The sequence below is a fragment of the Python bivittatus genome, unplaced genomic scaffold (assembly GCF_059951505.1).
Source record: "Python bivittatus isolate LINGU-HERP-01145 unplaced genomic scaffold, Pbiv_v1 ctg000480_np1212, whole genome shotgun sequence".
In the NCBI taxonomy this organism is placed as follows: Eukaryota; Metazoa; Chordata; class Lepidosauria; order Squamata; family Pythonidae; genus Python; species Python bivittatus.
In genome coordinates, this window is record NW_028277075.1 from 23,570,624 (window position 1) to 23,591,023 (window position 20,400).

General features: G+C 40.7%; 2 protein-coding genes across 4 annotated transcripts in view; one reads left to right on the plus strand and one right to left on the minus strand.

Annotated features, from left to right (window-relative positions):
- CCDC9B (coiled-coil domain containing 9B) overlaps positions 1 to 20,400 on the minus strand; it is a 125,713-nt gene that overhangs the window by 69,539 nt on the left and 35,774 nt on the right. For all 3 annotated transcript variants that reach the window (XM_088145452.1, XM_088145453.1, XM_088145451.1), the window contains one exon: positions 15,826 to 15,911. The gene's annotated coding sequence lies outside the window, so the exon portion shown is untranslated. The remainder of the gene's footprint in view (positions 1 to 15,825; positions 15,912 to 20,400) is intronic.
- DISP2 (dispatched RND transporter family member 2) overlaps positions 5,842 to 20,400 on the plus strand; it is a 41,958-nt gene continuing 27,399 nt past the window's right edge. The window contains 1 exon segment of the mRNA XM_088145060.1: positions 5,842 to 5,967. Coding sequence (XP_088001186.1) covers positions 5,842 to 5,967 — 126 coding nt within the window.

A 20,400-nucleotide genomic window follows, 5' to 3' on the forward strand; every position in this document is an offset into this window, starting at 1 on the left:
CAGGCACCTCTGACTGTACAGCAGACTACCTTTTGGTGACCATGAGCCACAATTAACTTTTGTGGGACCCAAGGATCAATCTGGGTAGGGCAACGAGTAAAACTGGATAGGGCATTGTTACACAGAATTGGCATGATTGGAATCATTTTTCCAGATCTTGGCAGAAGGATGTTTTGGAGGTTTTACTTTATTTTTTTAACCCTTAACCTGTTTTAGGATGTACAATATAATTTGCAAATGTTTCCTGTCTCAATAATTTGGGGGAAATTACTACTAGTTTACAACAGTAATGAAGGGGGGACACAAATTGCAAAATAAGGGCTTAAAGAACAGCCCTTCCTGCTTGGTAGGAAAAAGCCAAACAGAAGAGACGGAAGTATCTGAAAGGTAAATGTAGAATTCCCCTTAAAATGAATATGGGGATTTCAAAGTCTAATTACTGAATGATATCCAAACTGTGTTACATTTTAAGCAGATCAGAGTATATTCACTGAAGTATGAAAACATAGTTATACCCCATTTTGAGAAGGGCCAGTGTGCTTTTAATCAACCTCCAGTTCCAGTTTCGATTATGTGCTCTTTATAATTGATTGCTATACTTTATGGCTTTTAGAACTGTTGGTGACAATGATACCTCTGGCTGGGCCCCTACTTTTTTTTCAAAAGATTTACTCCATATAGTAGTAGAGTAGGAAGCATTGCCCTAACTCTGATGTGCCTTTGGATGCCATTACATGGTATTGCAATGAAGTCAGATTAGAGCAGTGTTTCTCAGCCTTAGCAAGTTTAAGAATTGTGAACTTCAACTCCCAGAATTCCCCAGCCAGACATGCTGGGAGTTGAAGTCCACATATCTTAAACTTGCTAAGGTTGAGAAACAGTGGATTAGAGAGAGGACAATTCTTCTGGTGGTTAAAAAAAAAGGCAGTGTCGCAACTGCAATTATGACAGGTTCTCCTTTTGTGCTTGTGCTTTATCCCTTGTGAATAATCAAATGCTTCCAGTTACTCAATTATAATTGCAAAAGAAAATGGGAATGATAAGGGGAGAAAACCCCTTAAATTTATTTTCTTTCATCTGCTACAACCTTGCTTGACTTTGCTCCATTTAGAATAGCTATGCCTGTAGTTAGCCTCTTCTGCCAATTCTACTGGTTAATTAAAATTCCAGTCCTAGGTAACATATTCTCCTAAACTAGCTGAGGTTGTAATTGCCCTAGAGCCAAAATACCAACCTCTAGGTGTATTCAGAACAAGATCCAGAAAGTCTAGTCCCAGCCCTAAGAGAGTCTGGCTTTAATTATACACATTTCACGTGAAAGGTAAAGGCTGGGAAATACCTCCACCCACAGCAGAATGACATCCCTTTATCATACAGAATGCAGGTAGAAGGGGAAGAGCATATTTTTAAAGTCGATAAGTCAAACTATTTTCAGGACGTTCTTGTTCTTCTGCGGTTGATTGCCTGCTTGCTTGTATTAAGCTCAGAGAAAGAACTGAAATGGCAAACCAGAAATGGAGTATCCATCCCAGGACCTCAGAAACAAGATCAGTGCCAAACTCTAAACCTCAGAAATAACATCGGGTTCAAGCCCTAGTTATCCTCCCTCCTTCACATAATCCCATCAGACCTGAAGAGGCTATTCCTGCCCTAAAACAAAGCCCCCTTAATCCTGTCAGGATAGAAGAAAAGAACTACAGGTAGTCCTCACTTACCGACTGCAATTAGGACTGGCAAATCTGTTGCTAAGCAACATGGACATAAAGTGAAACATCACGTGACCATACCCAACTTACCACATTAGTTCCAGCTGCGGTTGTTAAGCACAACATTATGTGACTGCGACTTGAGACTTCCTGCTGGTTTCCCCATTGACTTTGCTTGTTGGCTGTGAAGGTTGCAAACAGTGATCACGTGACTGCAGGTCGCTGCAACTGTCATAAATGCACATCGATGCCAAGTGCCCAAATTGTATTACGTGCCCATGGAGATGGTGTGATGGCTGCAAGTTTGAGGACCAGTCATAAATCTCCTTTTTCAGCACTGTCGTAACTTTGAACAGTCACTGAACAAGCAGTTAGTAAGCAAGGACTACCTGTATCACTCACCAAGGCAAAACAAACAAAAGACAGTGAGGACTCAGCCTTTGCAATCGCCCAGCAACAGACCCACTAAGGAAATTGCAACAATGTGGTTGGGTGGAAAATCACAGATTTTCATGTTCTGGATTAAGGGCTTGGACCTAATCTCCCACCACTCATTAGCATGGGAAACAAAGGGCATTTCCAAACACTGCTCTCTCCTTTGAAAAGGTGTGATCCTCCATCCTCTCATGAAATAAAAATAATTTGACTAACCGCTGTGGCCATAGAAACCCACTAGTGTACCAGAGCCTGAGAATTTCCCACTCCCCAAGTCACTACTCCTATAAAGGTCCTTCCCTTTCTTTTATTTTTGTTCCTCTTTTTCCTATGACCTGGAACCCAATGATCATTGCTTGCATTAAAGTGTGATCTTTTTCTTCAATGTTGCGCTCCATCTTTTAAATCTACAACTGAGCTTCTACAGCAAAGGCTTTGCTAATTCTCTTGCAAGTCTAGCCACAAAGTACAAACAACATTGCTTCTCTTGAAACAGCATCTCTCAAGAGAAGTTGTTAAAGCTGGACTTCCCTACCCTGGTAATCCTCCAGATGTGTGGGAGTTCTATCACATAAGTTTGAGTTTATGAAGGCTGACTTCTGATACATCTGGAGGGCATTGAACTGGAAAAGGCTGGATTAAAGCATACAGTAGTATTTTCTAATGCCATCCTGTCATTACCTATCTTCTCCAGGCAAATGAGTTTCTATTGTCTATAAGAGACTTCTAAGCCAGCCAAAGAATCTTGTTAGGGAAGGTAAACTTCATCATGTCCCCCTCCTCCTGTAGACCCTCTTTAAAATCTGTTCCAGAGATTTGAAAGACCCTCCAGAACAGCGGGAAACCTAATCCCAGGGCCTACAGGGTAGTGAGAATGCATGGCGGGCCCAGGAACACCTGAGGATAATTGTGCGGGCAATGATGCACATCTAAAGCTTTCCTCAGGGTTTGTATAGCTGCTTCTTGGTAGCTTAAATCACTGACTGTGTATCATTTCAGATGCTCTGATGGATAGGTACACTGCTGTTTTGTTATTTTGTGGCAACAAGAGAAATAAACTCAATAGCATTCCATTGTAAAGGAATTTAATTTTGAGATTCCAGAAGTCTAAGGACATGCTAGTTAGCCTCACCAGTTTTGTTTTGCTTTATTTTTGCTTGGGACCTATCAAAGAAGAGATAGCACAGCCCATATCCTGATCAGTGATTCACTTTCTTGCTTGTTGGGAAGGAAGTTCCCTGGAAAAGTTTTTTTTTTTCCTGCAGTGACTGAACATAACACTACTCTGGGAATAATTCCAAGCTGCATCTGATCTTCTCATTGTGGAGGGCTCTAAGATGCCATATAAAGCAGGGGATTATAATCAATTAGGCTGATTGGTCTTTTCATTTATTTATCCATTCATTCCTTATTGCATTTATATCCTGCCTTTTCTCTTGAGGGTTCAAAATAATCCTCCTTTCATTTTATCCCTATCAGGTAGTGCTGAAAGATACTGTCTGGCCCAAAATCATCCAGTGAGCTTCGTGGTCCAGTGGGGAACTGAACATGGATCTTCCTGGCCTGAGTTCAACACTTTAACTACTCCTATATACCGGTTCTCATCTTGCAAGTATTTCCTTTGATGCTCTTTGTAGATGCCCAAAGCCTACCTGCAAAAGGCAGTAGAATATTCTAAAAATGGGCTGAAGAGAGATTTGATCTCTCTCTTTTTCTTGGGAAAAACTTTTCGGTGAGAAAAATATATGGAGTGGCTCTTGAAGCCCAGAGACCTCATCTAGAACTGCAGAGGTTTTAATGGAATCAAAAGCTGCAAACAGATCAAAGAGGACCAGAAAAAACACATTCCCCTATTGCTGGTTTATCGCAGGACAAAAACAAAAATGACCAGTGCAGCTTTTGTGCAGCACCCAGGGCTGAATACGGACTGGAAAGGGTCCAGATAATCCATTTCATCCAGGATTCCCTGTAGCTGTAGTCCATGCATCTTTTCAACAAACTTTCTTATGGGAAGGCTGGAGATTAATCAATAATCAAGAGGCTGCAAGATGGTGGAGACAGCAGGAGCCACAGATGGACTGTCCTCGCATTAGTGTGCTGTTTATATGTTTGTGTGGAATGTTAGGGTTAGTACCTACCTGGACTGAAGCTGGATTTGGTTTTGGACCTGGATTTGGACCTGTCTGGGCTGCATTCCCAGAGGACAGGCCACGTTGTTGCAATGGCCACACCTGCCATGTTTGCCACACCCGCGGACCTGGTAGCAGCTCCTTTGTGTGCTGTGTGCTTTTTCGCCACAGACATTTCTCCCCCGTGGATTTTTTTTTCTTTGGTGGGGGTTTGTCAATAGCTGTGTCAGAGGGACTGTTGGCTGCCAGATTGGCCAGGCTGGTGCTTTTCAGCCAGTGGCAACAGAGGACTGGGCATTTCTTGCAGCTGGTTGGGACATTGAGGGATTCCTGCCACATGTTGATGTCAGAGGTCTTCTGCCTGCTGCGATGTTGTGTGACCCTGACGGTTGTTGCCAGGAGCTATATCTTGACAGCTCTCCATCTGAGAGGCCAACCAGGACGTTGGGACTCTGGCGGTGTTGGCAAAGGCTCAGCAGAGGAGGGGGGAGGGAGCTGACAGCAGAATGGCAGGCTACGTGGACCCTCTCTCCCTGTGGAGACCATTTTGCCTTCCATTCTGCTAGTCTTGGAGAAGAAGAGGGCAATGTGGCAAGGACCACTATCTACTGGCTAGGTTTGTGGACTATCGGTTTCCTTTGGGTGAGAGCCAGAGGAGGAGATTGGTCGGGCTGGAGGTGAATGGAGAGGGAGGCCTGGACTGGTTGATGAGAGCAGCAGTGGAGGGGTTCCTATGAATGGGTGTGTGTTTTTGAGTGTGTTTAGCAGTGGAGTGGGAGAGGTGGTCACTGAATACCCTGATGGCGCTGAAGCTGTTGAAGTGACTCAGTGGGCTTGGCCTCCCCTCCCTGAGGTAGTTGGAGCTGAGGGCAGGGAGCGGTCCCCCGCCTAGGAAACTGGGGGCCAGGATTGGGAGATGGTGTTGCCTTTGGGGGGATGGGGCAGGCCAAAGTATTATGGTGGTGATGGGTTTGGGGAGATATGGTGGGAGAGAGGAAGTGGGCCATTCTCAGGGAACACAGGTATAACGCCATTGTCTTATACCAGTTTCATGTCCCAGCTCCTTGGTCTCAGCCTCTGTACCCAGTCAGCAGACCTTCAGAGGCCCTGGCTTTCAGCTGCTGTTTCTAAATGCCAAGTCAGCCTATAATAAGGCTTCCCTCATTTGCAATTTAATCATAGATGAGAGGGCCAACCTGGCATGTATTACTGAGACCAGTCCGGAAGGGGGCGTGGCCCTTTCGATGATATGTGTGGCTGGGTTTTGGGTGTGGCATCAGCCGAGATTCCAGGACAGGGGTGGAGATGTGATGATCATCATCTGGGAGTCTCTTAAGGTTTTCAGGGGCGCTGCACCACAGGTTACCGGATGTGAGATCCTGTTCATTAAGTTGGGCTCTAGGGATCACTTGGGATTATTGCTCCTGTAGCAACCTCCCTGCTGTGTAGCAACCTCCCTGCCTGAGCTCCTTGACTCTGTTTCTGGGTTGGCAGTGGAGTTCCCCAGACTCATGGTCATGGGGGACTTCAATATGCCTGCTCTGTGAGGTGGCTTAGGAGTTCATGCCACCATGACAGCCATGGGCCGATCTCAGTTTATCCAGAACCTGGCACAGGACAGTGATCACACACCAGATCTGGTGTTCCTATTGGAGCAATGTGAAATTAGGGGAGCTCTCGGTGTCTCCCTTGTCATGGTCAGTTCACATCCTGATTACCATGGGATTCTCTTATCTTGTGGTGGTAAGGGGGGCAAAGCATCAATACTTCTCCACCTTTATTGCACCTGAGGATAACCATCCCACAGCCCTGTTTCAGGTGGCACATGCCCTCTTAGGCAAAGAAGGCTTGGAGAAACCCCTTGCAGGGGTGTGTGGAACAATATGTTCAGCATCTGTTGGATAAAGTTACTCACATTCACTCACAGTTGGATGCTGACCTCATTGCAGGTCCAGAGCAGATGTCTGGGGATGGGTCTTGCCCAGTTATCTGGGAATGATTTGAACCTGTTGGACCTGAGGAAGTGGACAAGGTCCTTAGGACTGTGAGCTCAGCCACTTGCTCTTTAGATTCATGCCCCTCCTGACTTATTAAAGCAGCCTGGGGGGTGTTGTGTGCATAGATTCTAGTGGTGGTGAACTCTTCTTTGAGTCAAGGGGTTGTTCCTTTACCTCTTAGGAAGGCCTTGGTTTGCCCCCTCCTCAAGAAGCCATTGCTGGCCCCACTATACTGGACACTTTCATCCAGTATCTAACCTCCCCTTTTTGGAGAAGGTGGTTGTGCAAAAGCTTCAGAGGACCTTGGATGAAGGAGATTATCTGGATCCCTTTCAGTCAGGATTCAGGCCTTGGCATGGGACAGAAATAGCATTGGTCATGCTTTTGAGGGCAGGATGGGAGTTGTACATCCATCCTTGCTCTACTTGACCTCTCTGTGACTTTCAGTACCATCAACCGTGGTATCCTTTTGGATCAGCTCTGAGGATTGGGGGTGGGCGGCACTGTGTTGTGCTGGTTTGCTTTCTTTCTCCAGGGTCAATTCCAGTTGCACCCTCCGCCCTTACTGTGTGGGGTGCTGCAGGGTTCAGTGCTCTCTCCACTCCTATTCAACATCTACATGAGGCCACTGGGTGAGCTCATTTGTCACCAGGGGGTGAGGTATCATCAGTGTGCTACTGATACCCAATTATGTATTAATTAATTATTAATATCATCTCTGCCCCTGATGAATTAAGTGATGCCATGGAAGTCTTATCCTGGTGCCTGGAAGTTGTGAGGGTCTCAGTGGGGAACAACAGGTGACAGCTGAACCCTGGCAAGACTGAGTGGCTTTGGGTTTTGGGGCCTGCTGGTTCTAGGACTATGCCATCTTTGGTGCTGGATGGAGTTGCACTGCCCCAAACAGACCTGGTGTGCAACTTGGGCATCCTCCTGGACTTGCGACTCCTGCTCGAAGAGCAGGTAGCAGTCGTGGCTAGGAGGGCCTTTGCACGTGTTCTTAGATCAGAAGGCTTGCTCACAGTCATTCATGCCCTTGTCATCTCCCAACTGGACTGTTGCAATGCACTCTACATGGAGCTGCTCTTGAAGAGTATTCAGAAGCTTCAGCTGGTGCAAAATGCAGTGGTGCAGGCAGTTATGTATGCCTCTAGAATGGCATACATTACACCTTTGTTCCGTGAGCTGCATTGGTTGCCATTTCGCTTCCAGGTCCAATTCAAAGTGCTGGATGTGACCTTTAAAGCCCTTCATGGCATGGGGCTGGGTTATCTGAGGGACCACCTCTCTCCAATGACATCTGCCCATCCCATCAGATCTGGCAGAAGAGGTATGCTATGGGTCCCATCTGCTAGGGAGCTAGACTTGGCGGGACCCAGGAGGCAGGCCTTTTCTGCCATGGCGCCCGCCTCATGGAACAGCCTCCCCCCCCACCCCCAAAGTGAGGCTGGCTCCATCGCTGTTGATTTTCTGGAAGTCTCTCAAAACCTAGTTATGCCATCAGGCTTGGAGGCCTTAGGGGATTGACGAGGTACTGAGATGACACCCTTATTGTTGACATCTACTGCCCTCTCTTAGCCTTTAATCATGATTTTTAAAATTTTCTATAAAATTTTATAGTTTGATTCATTCTTTCATGGGTTGGGTGGCCATATAAATTTGATGAATGAATAAATACATTGTATTGGTATATTAGCCAATCAGTAGGTAACAGCACCTGGCTGAACTTACCTGTGCACAGAAGCTAAGCAGTGTCAGGCAGGTCTACTTAGTACCTGGATGGGACATTACCAGGAAATTCCAAATTATTTGCTAGGCTATGAAATTGAAGAAAACAAAAACCATTCCAGAAGATGCTGAAAAGGAACTGAAAGAAGATCATCAACATTTGCTCTACTGGAATCTGGTTAAAGGCCAATTCTTAAGATACCTTTCATCTCCTGTACTTTTTCCAAACAATGCATATTAGTAAGGGCACATAAATTGAGGTTTGAGTTCATGATAGTCCATGAATTTAATTTCAGAAGTGAGAAACTTCTATAGAGAAATGGGGACCTTGAGTCAGCCAAAAACTATGCCAGCATGAAATTGCTTATCCTCATTATCAGTCGATAAGCTGCCTCTATTGCCTCTGTCTCAAATCACTGTAGTTACCTCCCAAGGTAACAGATGTCAAAGTTCAACATATTTCATATACCCTTGTCCACTGCCCTTGGGTGGTGTCAGAATAAGGGGGGAAACTCTGATTTAACGCCAGGACAGCCAGAACAACTTAAGCCTCTTTCGCGAGGGAGGGAGGGAGGGAGAGAGGGAGGGAGGGAGGGAGGAAGGAAGGAAGGAAGGAAGGAAGGAAGGAAGGAAGGAAGGAAGGAAGGAAGGAAGGAAAGAAGGAAGGAAGGAAGGACTTACAAGCATTAGAAACAGAATTTATTATCCTAATGACAAAACTCATAACTTACTTTTACTGCAAAGCCATAGCTATATTAGCAAATCATAGGACCATAATGAACAGATTTAGATTTCATGTTGCTAAAATCCAACCACTGAACTATTATATATTACTGCTTACTAATTTATTTACAAGGTTAGATGTTATGACTGAAAAATGTCACTAACAAAACAACTTAATAGTTCAAATTTAACGGTAAATGTGCTGTTTCAGCAAATACAATTCATGACAAGACCTAGGCAAGATCACTTCATCCTGTTCCTCAACCTTGGCGAGTTGAAGATGTGTGGACTTCAAGTCCCAGAATTCCCCAGCCAGCCAATTGAAGTCCACACATCTTCAAGTCGCCAAGGTTGAGGAACCCTGCTGTACGGTATTATCCTTCAATAGGGCATATTAGCTCTCCGGCCTGGGCATCTCACATCTTGCTCTCTATTCTGTGTAGGAACGTAACTGTTTCCTATATCATGAAATGACATGTGGCAGCCACCAGAGGGAGCCCAACTGTAGGGAATTATAAATGGAACTTGAAGATTACATTTGGCTCCACCTCCTACTTATTAGAAAACAAACAACATGTTTGCATGCGCTTATAACGTTTTTCAAATCAGATTGTGCATTCTGGCATAAAATTAATGAATTGCATTGCTCTGAATATGTGGAATCTCAATGACAATGTGTTTGCATAATTTGTCCTATATTCAGATTGTGTTAATTGCAATTCAAGATGGTTTGCTGCAGTCTTCATTTCTGTTAAATATGTGAGATGAGAACCTATGAGAAAAATAGCTTAGATAGACCATGTTTTGTATGCAGACAATCCCAGGTACAATTCCTAGAATCTCCACTTTAAAGGATCAGGATGCAAGTGATGGGACAGACATTTTTTCTGGTTAACCAAAATCAGAGTCCACAGTACTGAGGGATGTGAACAGACAGGTTGGGTTCACACAGTCTGCAAAATTCTAATGTGATCTGTTTGATTTTGGCTGTGTGTTTGGGGAATGTAGATGGTGTGGTTGATAAATTATGCTGTACCAACTCAGCTAATTGTGGTTTATTCAGCCTAATGCAGTTTAGAAAAAGCAAATTTCCATGCTCGAGAGGAACAATACGCAATTATGTAAAGTACTGTAAAATTGTTACCTTAATTATAAGTCCAGATCTCAAAGCAAAATGCTACTAATGACACAGTGTAAGAGTCAGATAGTAAAGCTCCTTGAACAGGAGTTATGACAAATCTGTTCATGCCACCACTTTCTATAGGATGAAGCCAGAGGATACAGCATAGAGAAAGATCCTTCCGTAATGAATAGAATTAAAACTCAAATCCAACTTGCTCATGAGTAATCTTAATCTGTATAATATTAACTTCTCCATTAGGCATTGTTGTCTCCTTTAATTGTCAGTTTAGTTCTTGAACCATTGGCTTCTTCTGTGGTGGTACTTAACATTGAATATAAATTGTTCTTTTTTTAGAAAAAAATAATTATTAAAATAATGGAATACAGAATAAGTTAAAAAAAAGAATAAATTGGAACAGAAGAATAACAAATATAGATTTTTTAAAAGCATAGTAAGAAAACTTTCTAGTAACACATCCTCTCCGTCCCTCCCGCTTGGGTCCCCAATCACTAACCACAGTTTAAATATTTATGCTTTACATTGAATATTAATTGTTGTTGGTTTCTACTTAAGTCCTAGAAACTGTATTCCAAATATCTGCCTTGCTATATAAGGCGTTGGATATAAGGGAGCTATTCCTGCTTGACTTTGGTTAAACTTCTATTGTAGATTTATATTGCCGATTTGGCCACTGCAGCACATTCTCTAATTTTGGTCTCCCAGTTTGATATTGTTGGCAAAGTTTCTTTTTTCCAGTGTTGTGCCAGTTTTGTTCTTGCTGCTGTCAACATAATCTTAGTAAATTATAATTTTTTTATTTAAGTTTTCTGGAATTGCATCTAAGAAGAATAAAAATATTTGAACTATTTCAGTTCAAATTTTATTTTTAGGATTTTTTTGAATATTTTGATGCATTTCTTTCCAATATTTTTGAGGAGGATTTTGTTTTGTTTTTGCATAACCCCCACATGTGGTAAAATGTTTCTTCTTTGTTATGGCATTTCTAAAACTTGTTGGAACTGTCTTTCCTGGTAGATGTTGATGGAGTTATCAACCATCTATAGAACGTTTTGTACCAATTTTCCCTTAAATTGGAATTTGGAGTAAATGTTATTAATTTTTTCCATTAATACTTCCTATTGATCCACTGTGATTATTTCACTCAGATTTTGCATCCATTTTATCATCTCCATATCATATTTAAATAACAATTCATAAATACATTTAATATATTACCTTGATTTTGTATAACATTTCAAATTGTTTCATCTTTCTCAAAATTCCTTCTTTCTTGGGATTGCTCTTTATTTTTCCAATTATATGCAGATATATTAACCATGATAGATTCCTTCCTTCATTGAGCAGTTCCTGTTGGGTCTTTAATATGTCATGTTGGCATATGTAATTAAATCTTTTTTACTATAGTTCTCTTTGGAGTAAAAAGCATTTGCCAGTGATGCTAATGGTGAGATTGCCATACTTATCTTTGCTTTTAGAAGATCCATTTTTTTTAATAAACTTTGTCTTATATGTCTTTTCAGATTCTTTTCTCCTTTTCTTTCTTTGTACCATAAATAACTGTGAAGTCCATTGGCTAGGCCTGTTATTATTGATTAATTATTGATTGTTTATGTGACCTCCTAGCGACCAGATAGATAGATTTTATCCATGATGATCTATCCCTGACCTGTTATTTCAAGTCTCCCAGTGGTGCACTCATCACCACTGTAACTGAGTCCATCCACCTTGCTGCTGGTCGTCCTCTTCTTCTCTTTCCTTCCACCTTCCCAGCATTAGAGTCTTTTCCAGAGAGCTGGGTCTTCACATAATGTGTCTAAAGTAGGATAATTTGAGATTGGTCATTTGTGCCTCGAGAACTCTGGACTGATGTGTTCAATGATCCATTTGTTTGTTTTCTTGGCTGTCCAAGATTCTCAGGAGTCTTCTCCAACACCAAAGTTCAAAAGCATCAATACTCCTCCTATCCTGCTTCTTTAAAGCCCAACTTTCACTTCCATAGAGTGTCACAGGGAATACTGTGGCTTGCATGATTCTGATCTTTGTAGGTGTAAACACATCACAGCATTTGAATATCTTTTCCAAGGCCTTCATGGCTGCTCTACAGAGAGCTAGTCTGTGGCGTATTTCTTGACTGTCCCTTTACTGTTGATGGTTGATCCTAGAAGACAGAAGCCATCCACCGCCTTGATATCTTCATTGCCAATTCTAAGGCTGGTTGTTCTATCTGTTGTCATTAGTTTGGTCTTCTTTATATTTAATTTTAGTCCCGTTTTTTCACTGTGCTCTTTGACTTTTAGTACTAGGGCTTGCAGGTCCTTTGCATTTTCAACTATCAGGATTGTGTCATCATCATATAGAGGTTCAGTTATTCAAAGATTTTATCCATTCTATTATCAATAATAGGCAACTTGGTCTATAATACAGTCTCAGATTGGGAAGTGATTATCTACCTCTTTCATTCAAATCTTGCACAGTTTTGAATCTTACTCTTGGTTTTTTTCCCATTCCATGTAAATCTGTTAATAATTACTTGCCAATCCTGCAGATTTTTATCTGAAATTGAGACTGGTGCCATTTGGAATAGAAAACTTATCTTGGCTAATATATTCATTTTTGTTATTGCAATAAGTTCTAACCAGGAAAGTTTTAAATGTTTCTACCTTTCAAGGTCTTGTTTTATTGCTTTCCATAATTGTTGTTGTAATTTCTTTGAAATATATCTTTATTGCATCCTGTCAAGTGGAGTCCTAGGTATTTCACTGAGTCTTTTCTTATCTCACAGTCAGTCTGTTTTTTGACAAAGGTTCTTTGTCAGACAGTAAATGCCTTGCTATTATCTTAGTTTTCTTTTCATCAATTTTATATCCAGAAAGGCAGCCAAAGTCTTTAATTACCTGCATCAATTGTCATATGGATCTTTGTGGTTGCATAATAGTTAATACTTGTTGATCTGCATATCATTTCATCTTGTATTCTTCTCCCTGAATTTTTATCCCAGGTACTTCTTTACCTTTTTGGATCTTGTTTGCTGGGACTTCTAAATCAATTGCAAATAATAAAAGAGAACGTGGACACCCTTGCCTTGTATCTTTGCATATAGGGAAGCTTGCAGAGAACGTTCCATTTGCTGTAATCTTTGCTTTTTGCTGTTGATATATGCTGTCCACCCAGGTTTTAAATTCTTCTCCATGACATTGAATATAATCTGTTCTTATATGTTGAAGATACTGTGGATATTCTTGATAATTATTTAATGTCATCACCAAAGTTTGTTGAAATATGGTCTATATTCTGGCTATACTATTAATTGGAATAAATCTATTTATTGCCTTTGAGATCTACTGTAACTATAGATTATTGTAGGAGATTAATATTTACAATTTCTCCACATTGTATGAAATATTGGGGTCTCTCCCAAAGTGTATCATAGTATGTTGAATTAAATATGTCTATCACATATGACATTGCATATATCATAGGTGTGGATTTTTGCCATAAGATTGATGTCATCAAAATGAATATTATGTTGAGATTAACATATATCAATATATATTTTAAGAGGGATCACAATATTAATTCCCTTTAGATAGTTCATGCCAATGGATAAATTAGTGAGGTTTTTTTTTTTTTTTTAATGACAGGCTAAATCCCCTAGAAAATCTTTGGCCAAATGATGATGGGGGCTTTAACCTACCAGACTGTTAACTATATCATTGAGCCTACCAGACTGTTAACTATATCATTGAAATGAAATCAATGTCTTCATTTCATGTATTCACATTGACAACACACAAGTAAAGAGGTCCAAAGTGGTAATTGGCCATAGAGAGAAGATGCAGACGGACCTTCTGCTTGGCAGAAGATCATGGTAGGGTGTTCCTGAGGTTTCTGGAGAGCCAAATGTGGCAAGAAGGAAGAGAAGGAAGGAGAAGCCAACTGCCTATTGTCAGGCAGTCACAGAGTGGCCTACAGCCAGTGTTTGCTAGGTGAGTCATGAGTGAGGAATGAGGAACAGGCCACAAACCCAGAGCTTGCCAGGAGAGTGTGAGTAATGTGACTTTTATTAGATTGCACAGTTCTGGCATCCATCAAAGTTAGAGAGCTGGGAAGTTACGTTGACATAAATCTGGGCTTAGAAAGCAGAGAAGAAGACTGTCTGCATCAGTTGATTCCTTCCACTCATACATCTTTGGCAGTGGCTGCTCTTTGGACAGGCTGCCTCAAGCGGTAGTTGAATTGACATCTCTAGACACTGATGGATGCTAAGCAGCCAGTCACATTTGGGTTGTTCCTTTTCTCCCATGGAACGAAAGCACGCTGCTGCCAATAATGGTAGAGTGAGGATGCCAGATCTGCAGGATCACACCTTATGTCAGAATTAACAGGATGGTACTGTTTCCCACTTGTGAAAAAATTAAAAGCCATTACTTGTGTCAGATATGGGGATCATTCCAGGATTGCTGGAACAGGGGAATTTTTTTTTTTTTTTTTTAAAAGATGGCACTTAGATGGCAACACCATCTTGGAGCTCTCCCAACTTATACAAAATACCCTGCCAGTTACAGAACCCCATTCATAGTTTGAGGCAAAGGGGAGAGAAGAAAAAAATGATCAAGAAGATATTTACTGTAATTCACTATCAACCGTCAGTCCCAAGAAGTTGAGTATTGAGAGTACTGAGAGACTGGGAAAGCAGGAGACAGACATAGGAGGAAAAGAAGGAGCATGGAAGAAAGAAGTAAAAGGACCTTGGGGAGTGTTGAAGAAAGGACATGGACTGTCGAGAAGTGTGAAGATTGTCAAGACTATATTCTCTCCCTTTTGTTCTTGGGCTGAGAAAAGAGGAAACCAATGATTGTTTCAGAGAAACTTCTCATTTTAAAAAGAGCCCTTGCCCTTTTAAAAGATCTCTGTAGTAGCAAAAGATTTATTGTGGCAGATACTCTTTAAAAGTTCCTCACTCTTGCACATGCTAGCCTATCTTTAAAGGCATAAAGTACAAAACATTTAGCCATTTACAAACATCTTTCAGAGCACAATGCTACTTTTACTGGTAGAATGGGAAGGAAAAGGGACAACTTCAGGAGTGGCATAAGTATTTCTGTAATTCAATATATCAGGAAAAAAAATGTTCTCAGTCCACCTTTAAAATGCTCTGGGCACCATGGAGGATTTCATGAACAAAAATTCATTTTTTACAAAAAGTATGGTACTAAATAAAATGTAAGGCTTCTTGACACAATACAGGAGCTGTCTAAGGACAGAAGTGTTAGTGACACCATATTGTTGATATTCTGAAACATGCAGAACATTTCAAAAGTTAGCCCATGGGATATAGTAACCTATCCATGAAAAACATGGATGGAAAACTCACAGTCCACAGACCACATATGGTCTCAAGACTCTTTCTGTAGCTTCCAGAACATTTGGATCACCTGGAACAGGGAGAGTCAAGGAAGTGGTACTTTGGGAGAGCTTAAGGGCCAAAATAAGGGCCTTAAACCTCACAGAGGCTTACAGAACCCATTGTACTTATTAAAACCTGATGTCCATGACAAACATTGGGACATCTTTTCCCTATTTCAGAGGTATCAGCTTCTGATTTAGCTGGAATCAGCTAAAAGGGTGGGGGGGAGAGTAAGAAAGATGACCTTGACAGAGATGTATGTAGGCTCCATTGCCTAGGCAAAAGGGGCTGAAGCATTTTTTAAAATCCAGAACAGCCAGATAACATTTGGAAGCAACTCATGTAGATGCCTCCTTAATTCACTGTACTATAAGAAGGGGGAGGAGGTACAGTACAATCAGAGTTGCAAGCTTCTGTTTTATTAGACCATCTCAATAAAAGGTTTTAGCCTTTCTGCTGAGTTAATTTCCTGGTCTGGTTTACCTAGTGGGGCTGACAGGAAGGAAGAAAGGATCTTCCCTCAATGGTTCATTTGTTTTTACTCTACAGCACTTACTTTGATGATTCTGTGACTTCACCATCCTTGCCCCTGCAGACCTCAGAGTCCTTGTCAAGACTTGGTAGCAAGAAATTTGCTCACACCTGATGCAAAATAAGAAAGGGTCAAAGTAGCACCCAGTAACTACCTCTAGTTTGCATCTACTAGTAACAAGAACCACCTCATAATATTTAAGATTAAGAAGTTGTTCATATGTGGCGAGAAAATCAAGGCCAGAATTCTGGATCCAGGCCAGGTAGCAGATGAATGTAATCGGTATCCATCAATATACAAAATGCCAATATTCCCTGCCCCTCCCCTAAAAATAAATGAAAATGGATGGCTCTACCACAAAGCAAGTTGGCAGATAAGGAAGGCAATGGATTCAGAACCCTCCCACAATTACCAACTACAGCATCCAAGTGAAAGTCAGGTGTGCCTGCTAGCTGTAGAGCAACCACCTATAGCTGGCCAATCATCTACCCCATGCCCTTTGGTAATTTTATTTATTTATTTGAATTTATTAGCTGCCCAGCTCCAATGGACTCACAGACTTCTATGCTTTATAGGCCAAGACATCAATGCATTCCAGGTAAGTAAACATGTCTGAAGATATCATAGTTTTTGTTGTTGTTACTAGTATTATCTTGTCTTCTAACTGGAATGACACCAAGTTTTCACGTAATTTCTATCTCAAGGGTGATGTAGTGGTTAAAGGGTTGTCTAAGACAGGAAACCAGGTTTAGCTCCAAAAAGTCATGAAAGCTTATTGAGTGATGTTGGGCCTATTACTATTTTTTGATAGCCTATCTCACAAGGCTGCAGGGATAACATTTATAGATAGAGTACAAGGTATATCGGCAAACTATCTAACAGTCTTGGCCTACTAGGAAAAGCTGAACAGAGTCAGACCTATTTAGTAATTGGATGGAAGGCCAGCAGGAAATGCTAGGTCTGTAGGCTTGACTAGGAAGTTAAGAATGTATCCTGGAAGAAGCAGTAGCCATACATATCACTGCCAAGAAAACTACATGGACATACAGTATTTAGGAAATCACCAAGAGCTTAAAACAAAGGAGACATTCTGTTTTTACTTTATCGGTCATGCCATCAGAGCTGTCTGCAGGGGGTGGGTAAAAAAAGTCAAGATGTTGGTTGTAACTGCACAATCAAAGCCCCACCCCTTTTGAATGTGCAGTGGCATCATATGCATGTAGACAGGGAGGGGGGCTTCAATTGCATGGTCATGACCATCGTCTTTACTGCTTTGACACCCCCATCTCCCCCACTGCTGCATGCTTGTGCTCCTGAAGAAACACTAGGACATAAATGTAACAAATAACTAAATAAAATACATTTTAAGGTAAACCTTGAAGAATGTTCCAGAGACATGTGAGCAGAAAAACTGGCTAGTGTGAATTGCAGTTTGCCCACCTACTCCCAAAGTGCAGCATTTCCAAGCTCTGCAGAAATGAAAATGGCTGAAAGGGGGCATTTTCAGTGCAGGCAAATTAACATACAACAGAAGAACAGTGACAATTAGAAAGAATGGCAGAGACCCAGCTTAGGAATTCATGGCTGTTGGAAGGTAGTGGCAGGGGTAAATTCTCCCTGGGAATGCACACTAATTTTCTGCTTGGATGCCTTGCATAACAACCACTTGGTGCAGCTGCTTGGAACCGCCCTTTTTAAAAGTGGAAATGCTTATTGGAGCATCTATTTTTGGAATACTTTATGAATGATGCCTCATCTGGCAGGAACAAGGAGCACTGGGACACACGAGAGGGGATTTTTTTTTCTTTCTGTGACCCTGTATGGTCATGGGTTCCAAACAAGACATGTAGTCAAGTACTTAATTTTTTATTTTTAAAATGCAGCAATACTTTCGAACATCCCCCATAGCGAGGTAAATCAGTAGCAGCAACACCAAATGACTTCCCACTCTTCAGTTCTAGCTTCCAAATGTCTTAACTCCTAATTCCTAATTAACTTCCAATTCCTCAGCTCATGAGCTGCTTAGTGAATCCCACCGCTGAGTTCCATCACAGGATGGAAGCCCCAGAGCCAGTGGAGTTCTCTCAGCTCCCCACATTCTCTACCTACCATCTTATTCCTTTCATTACTTCTAGAAATCTATGCATATATTGAACTTAAATAAAAGAAAGCAACAATGAACACTATTATTTTATTTTTTAAAAAACCAGCATTATAATCTTATTCCTCCCTTTCATCATATTATGGACCAATGATTAGGATGTCTTCTATTCCACACAGCAGCATAAGCTAGAGAAATGTAACTTCGTGCCCTTTGTATTGCACAAATCATTTCCATCAGAAGTGTACTGGCAACATACTAAGTGCCCATCTTATGCAAGGCATACGAGGCTTGGGGCATATGCTGACAGAGAAGAAGAGGAGCAGCTCCATCTAGTGCTGTGGAAGACCAGCAGGCCAAAGAAGAGGACAACCTCCATCTCAGAGTGGTTCAGTTGAGATAGCTCATATCCAGTGTTTTATAAGATGGATTGTAGAGCTGCTTACAAAAATGTAAATGCATCGTGTACATAATAGAACAAGTGGGCCCTTTCCCACTAATGATGTACGTTTTTTCCTTGATTCCACAGCTGACCAGATTGTTGCCCTGTGCATGGGGATTTTAAAGAAGACTCCCCAGCTAAACAAGCAGTATTTCAGCTTAATTACTAAGATGTTGCAGTGGATTATAACCTCCAAGCTATGGGACATGGATGGGAATTAAATTGTTTTCATTTCGATCACCCAAGAATTTTCAGTTCAAATTCTGAATTTCTACCCTGTTTTTTTCCAAATAGTTCTATTCTAGTATTTTATTGGTTGAATAGAAGATCAGAACTATATAGCAGTTCTGATTACTCTAAAATATACTGGCATACCTTATATACCTTATATATATATATATATCAAACAATGGGTACAATATACAGAACAGCTTTCTCCAGCATGATATCCCTCATATGTAGCTGACTTCAATTCCTAGATGACAGAAGTGCTGTCTAAGAAGGGTGAGAGTTATTATCCAATAGATCTAAAGTGATAAGACTGGTTACTTATTCTCAGGTTCTTATTAGTGTGAAAATGTAAAAGACAACTCACTTCGTAAATAAAAATCTAAATATTATATAATATTGGACCTAAAATTAGATGTGACCTATCCTAAATAATACTCCAGAAATAATTAACAAAATTTAACTTTGTTCTGAAGGGCGTCAGACTGGGAAGGCTGACATAGAAAGCACTAAGATCTTTCATAGTGCTGAATGGCTACTTACATAGTTTTACTAACTCTTGTGCAACAACTAAAATAGGTTGGAAATGCTCTTGAACCTATGACATCCTTTCCACTTTCTACACTAAAATTATATTGATTACCACCACAAGATATTAAGAAGTTTTGCTTCCTAAAATCAAAATGGTAACAACAAAACTTCAGTAAAAACATTGATGAAAATATGAGACTGAAGGTTCATTATCATCCATCCAAAGCCTTAATGTAAAATTGATAAAAAGAAGTTAATCTCTGCATGAGACGAGTGTTTCTGCAGAAAACATGTCATCACTGAAACATTATCCCCAGTAAGACCTTAACTTCTATCACAAGCTCCATGTCACAAAGAAGCATTGCATACGAATGCACATGTTTCTCCCCTAATTATTTGAAAATGAATTCTAGTGAACACACTAGAGCCAACTTCCTAGTAAATATGCATAGAAAAGATTGCCTGTGCCACATTATCTCTTGAGGATAGGACTTCCAGTGCCACATTTATTTATTTGCAACGCATCTCAAGAGAGACATTAATTGTAATAGACTTTACACGAAATATGTCTTCACTTTAATTAAGGATGACCAAGAGAATGACACATATTGAAACTCCAGAATGCCCACCCAGGTGGATTGTTTTTTGGATTTGTTGGATCTCTGCTTAATTCTTTAGAGCTGAATTGCCTGAATCAAGAATTCCCAAATGAAGACCTAGTTTAGATTTTCATATCTGTTCTTCATAATAAAGTCATCATGATTGACTGCAGCCTTCAAAAATCTGCTAAGTGAAAAATATAGTGACATGTTTATAGAACTTTGTCAAGCCAATTTGCTTATACATTTCAGCTGCTTTCTTAATTTTTATAACTTCTTTTTTTAAAGCTTCACAATAGAAAGAGCCATTTAACTTCAAATAAATATTACATTATCTTTTTGTCAGATGGTTTATTTTTTCTGCTGGAACACTAGTAAGTAATCTTGGATCTGTCAACTGTCATCATTATAAACCAGCAGGTTTACCACATATAAACCATCAAGTTTATCACATAAGCAAGTTAGAAAGCTTCTTTTGCTTGAATTCAACGGTTGGGACAAATTTCTCGTACGTTTCTTCTAATTTGTGGTTTAAAGCCATCCTTTTCTCCTTATCATATCAAGGCTACAATTCTATGAACACTTATGGAGGAGGGAGAATTAGATCCTGTTGAACTCATTGGGATTTGCATAGAAGGTGTGCAAAAGGATGCTCTCTGAATCTTATTATCTTATTACCTTATGCTAAGGAAATGTTC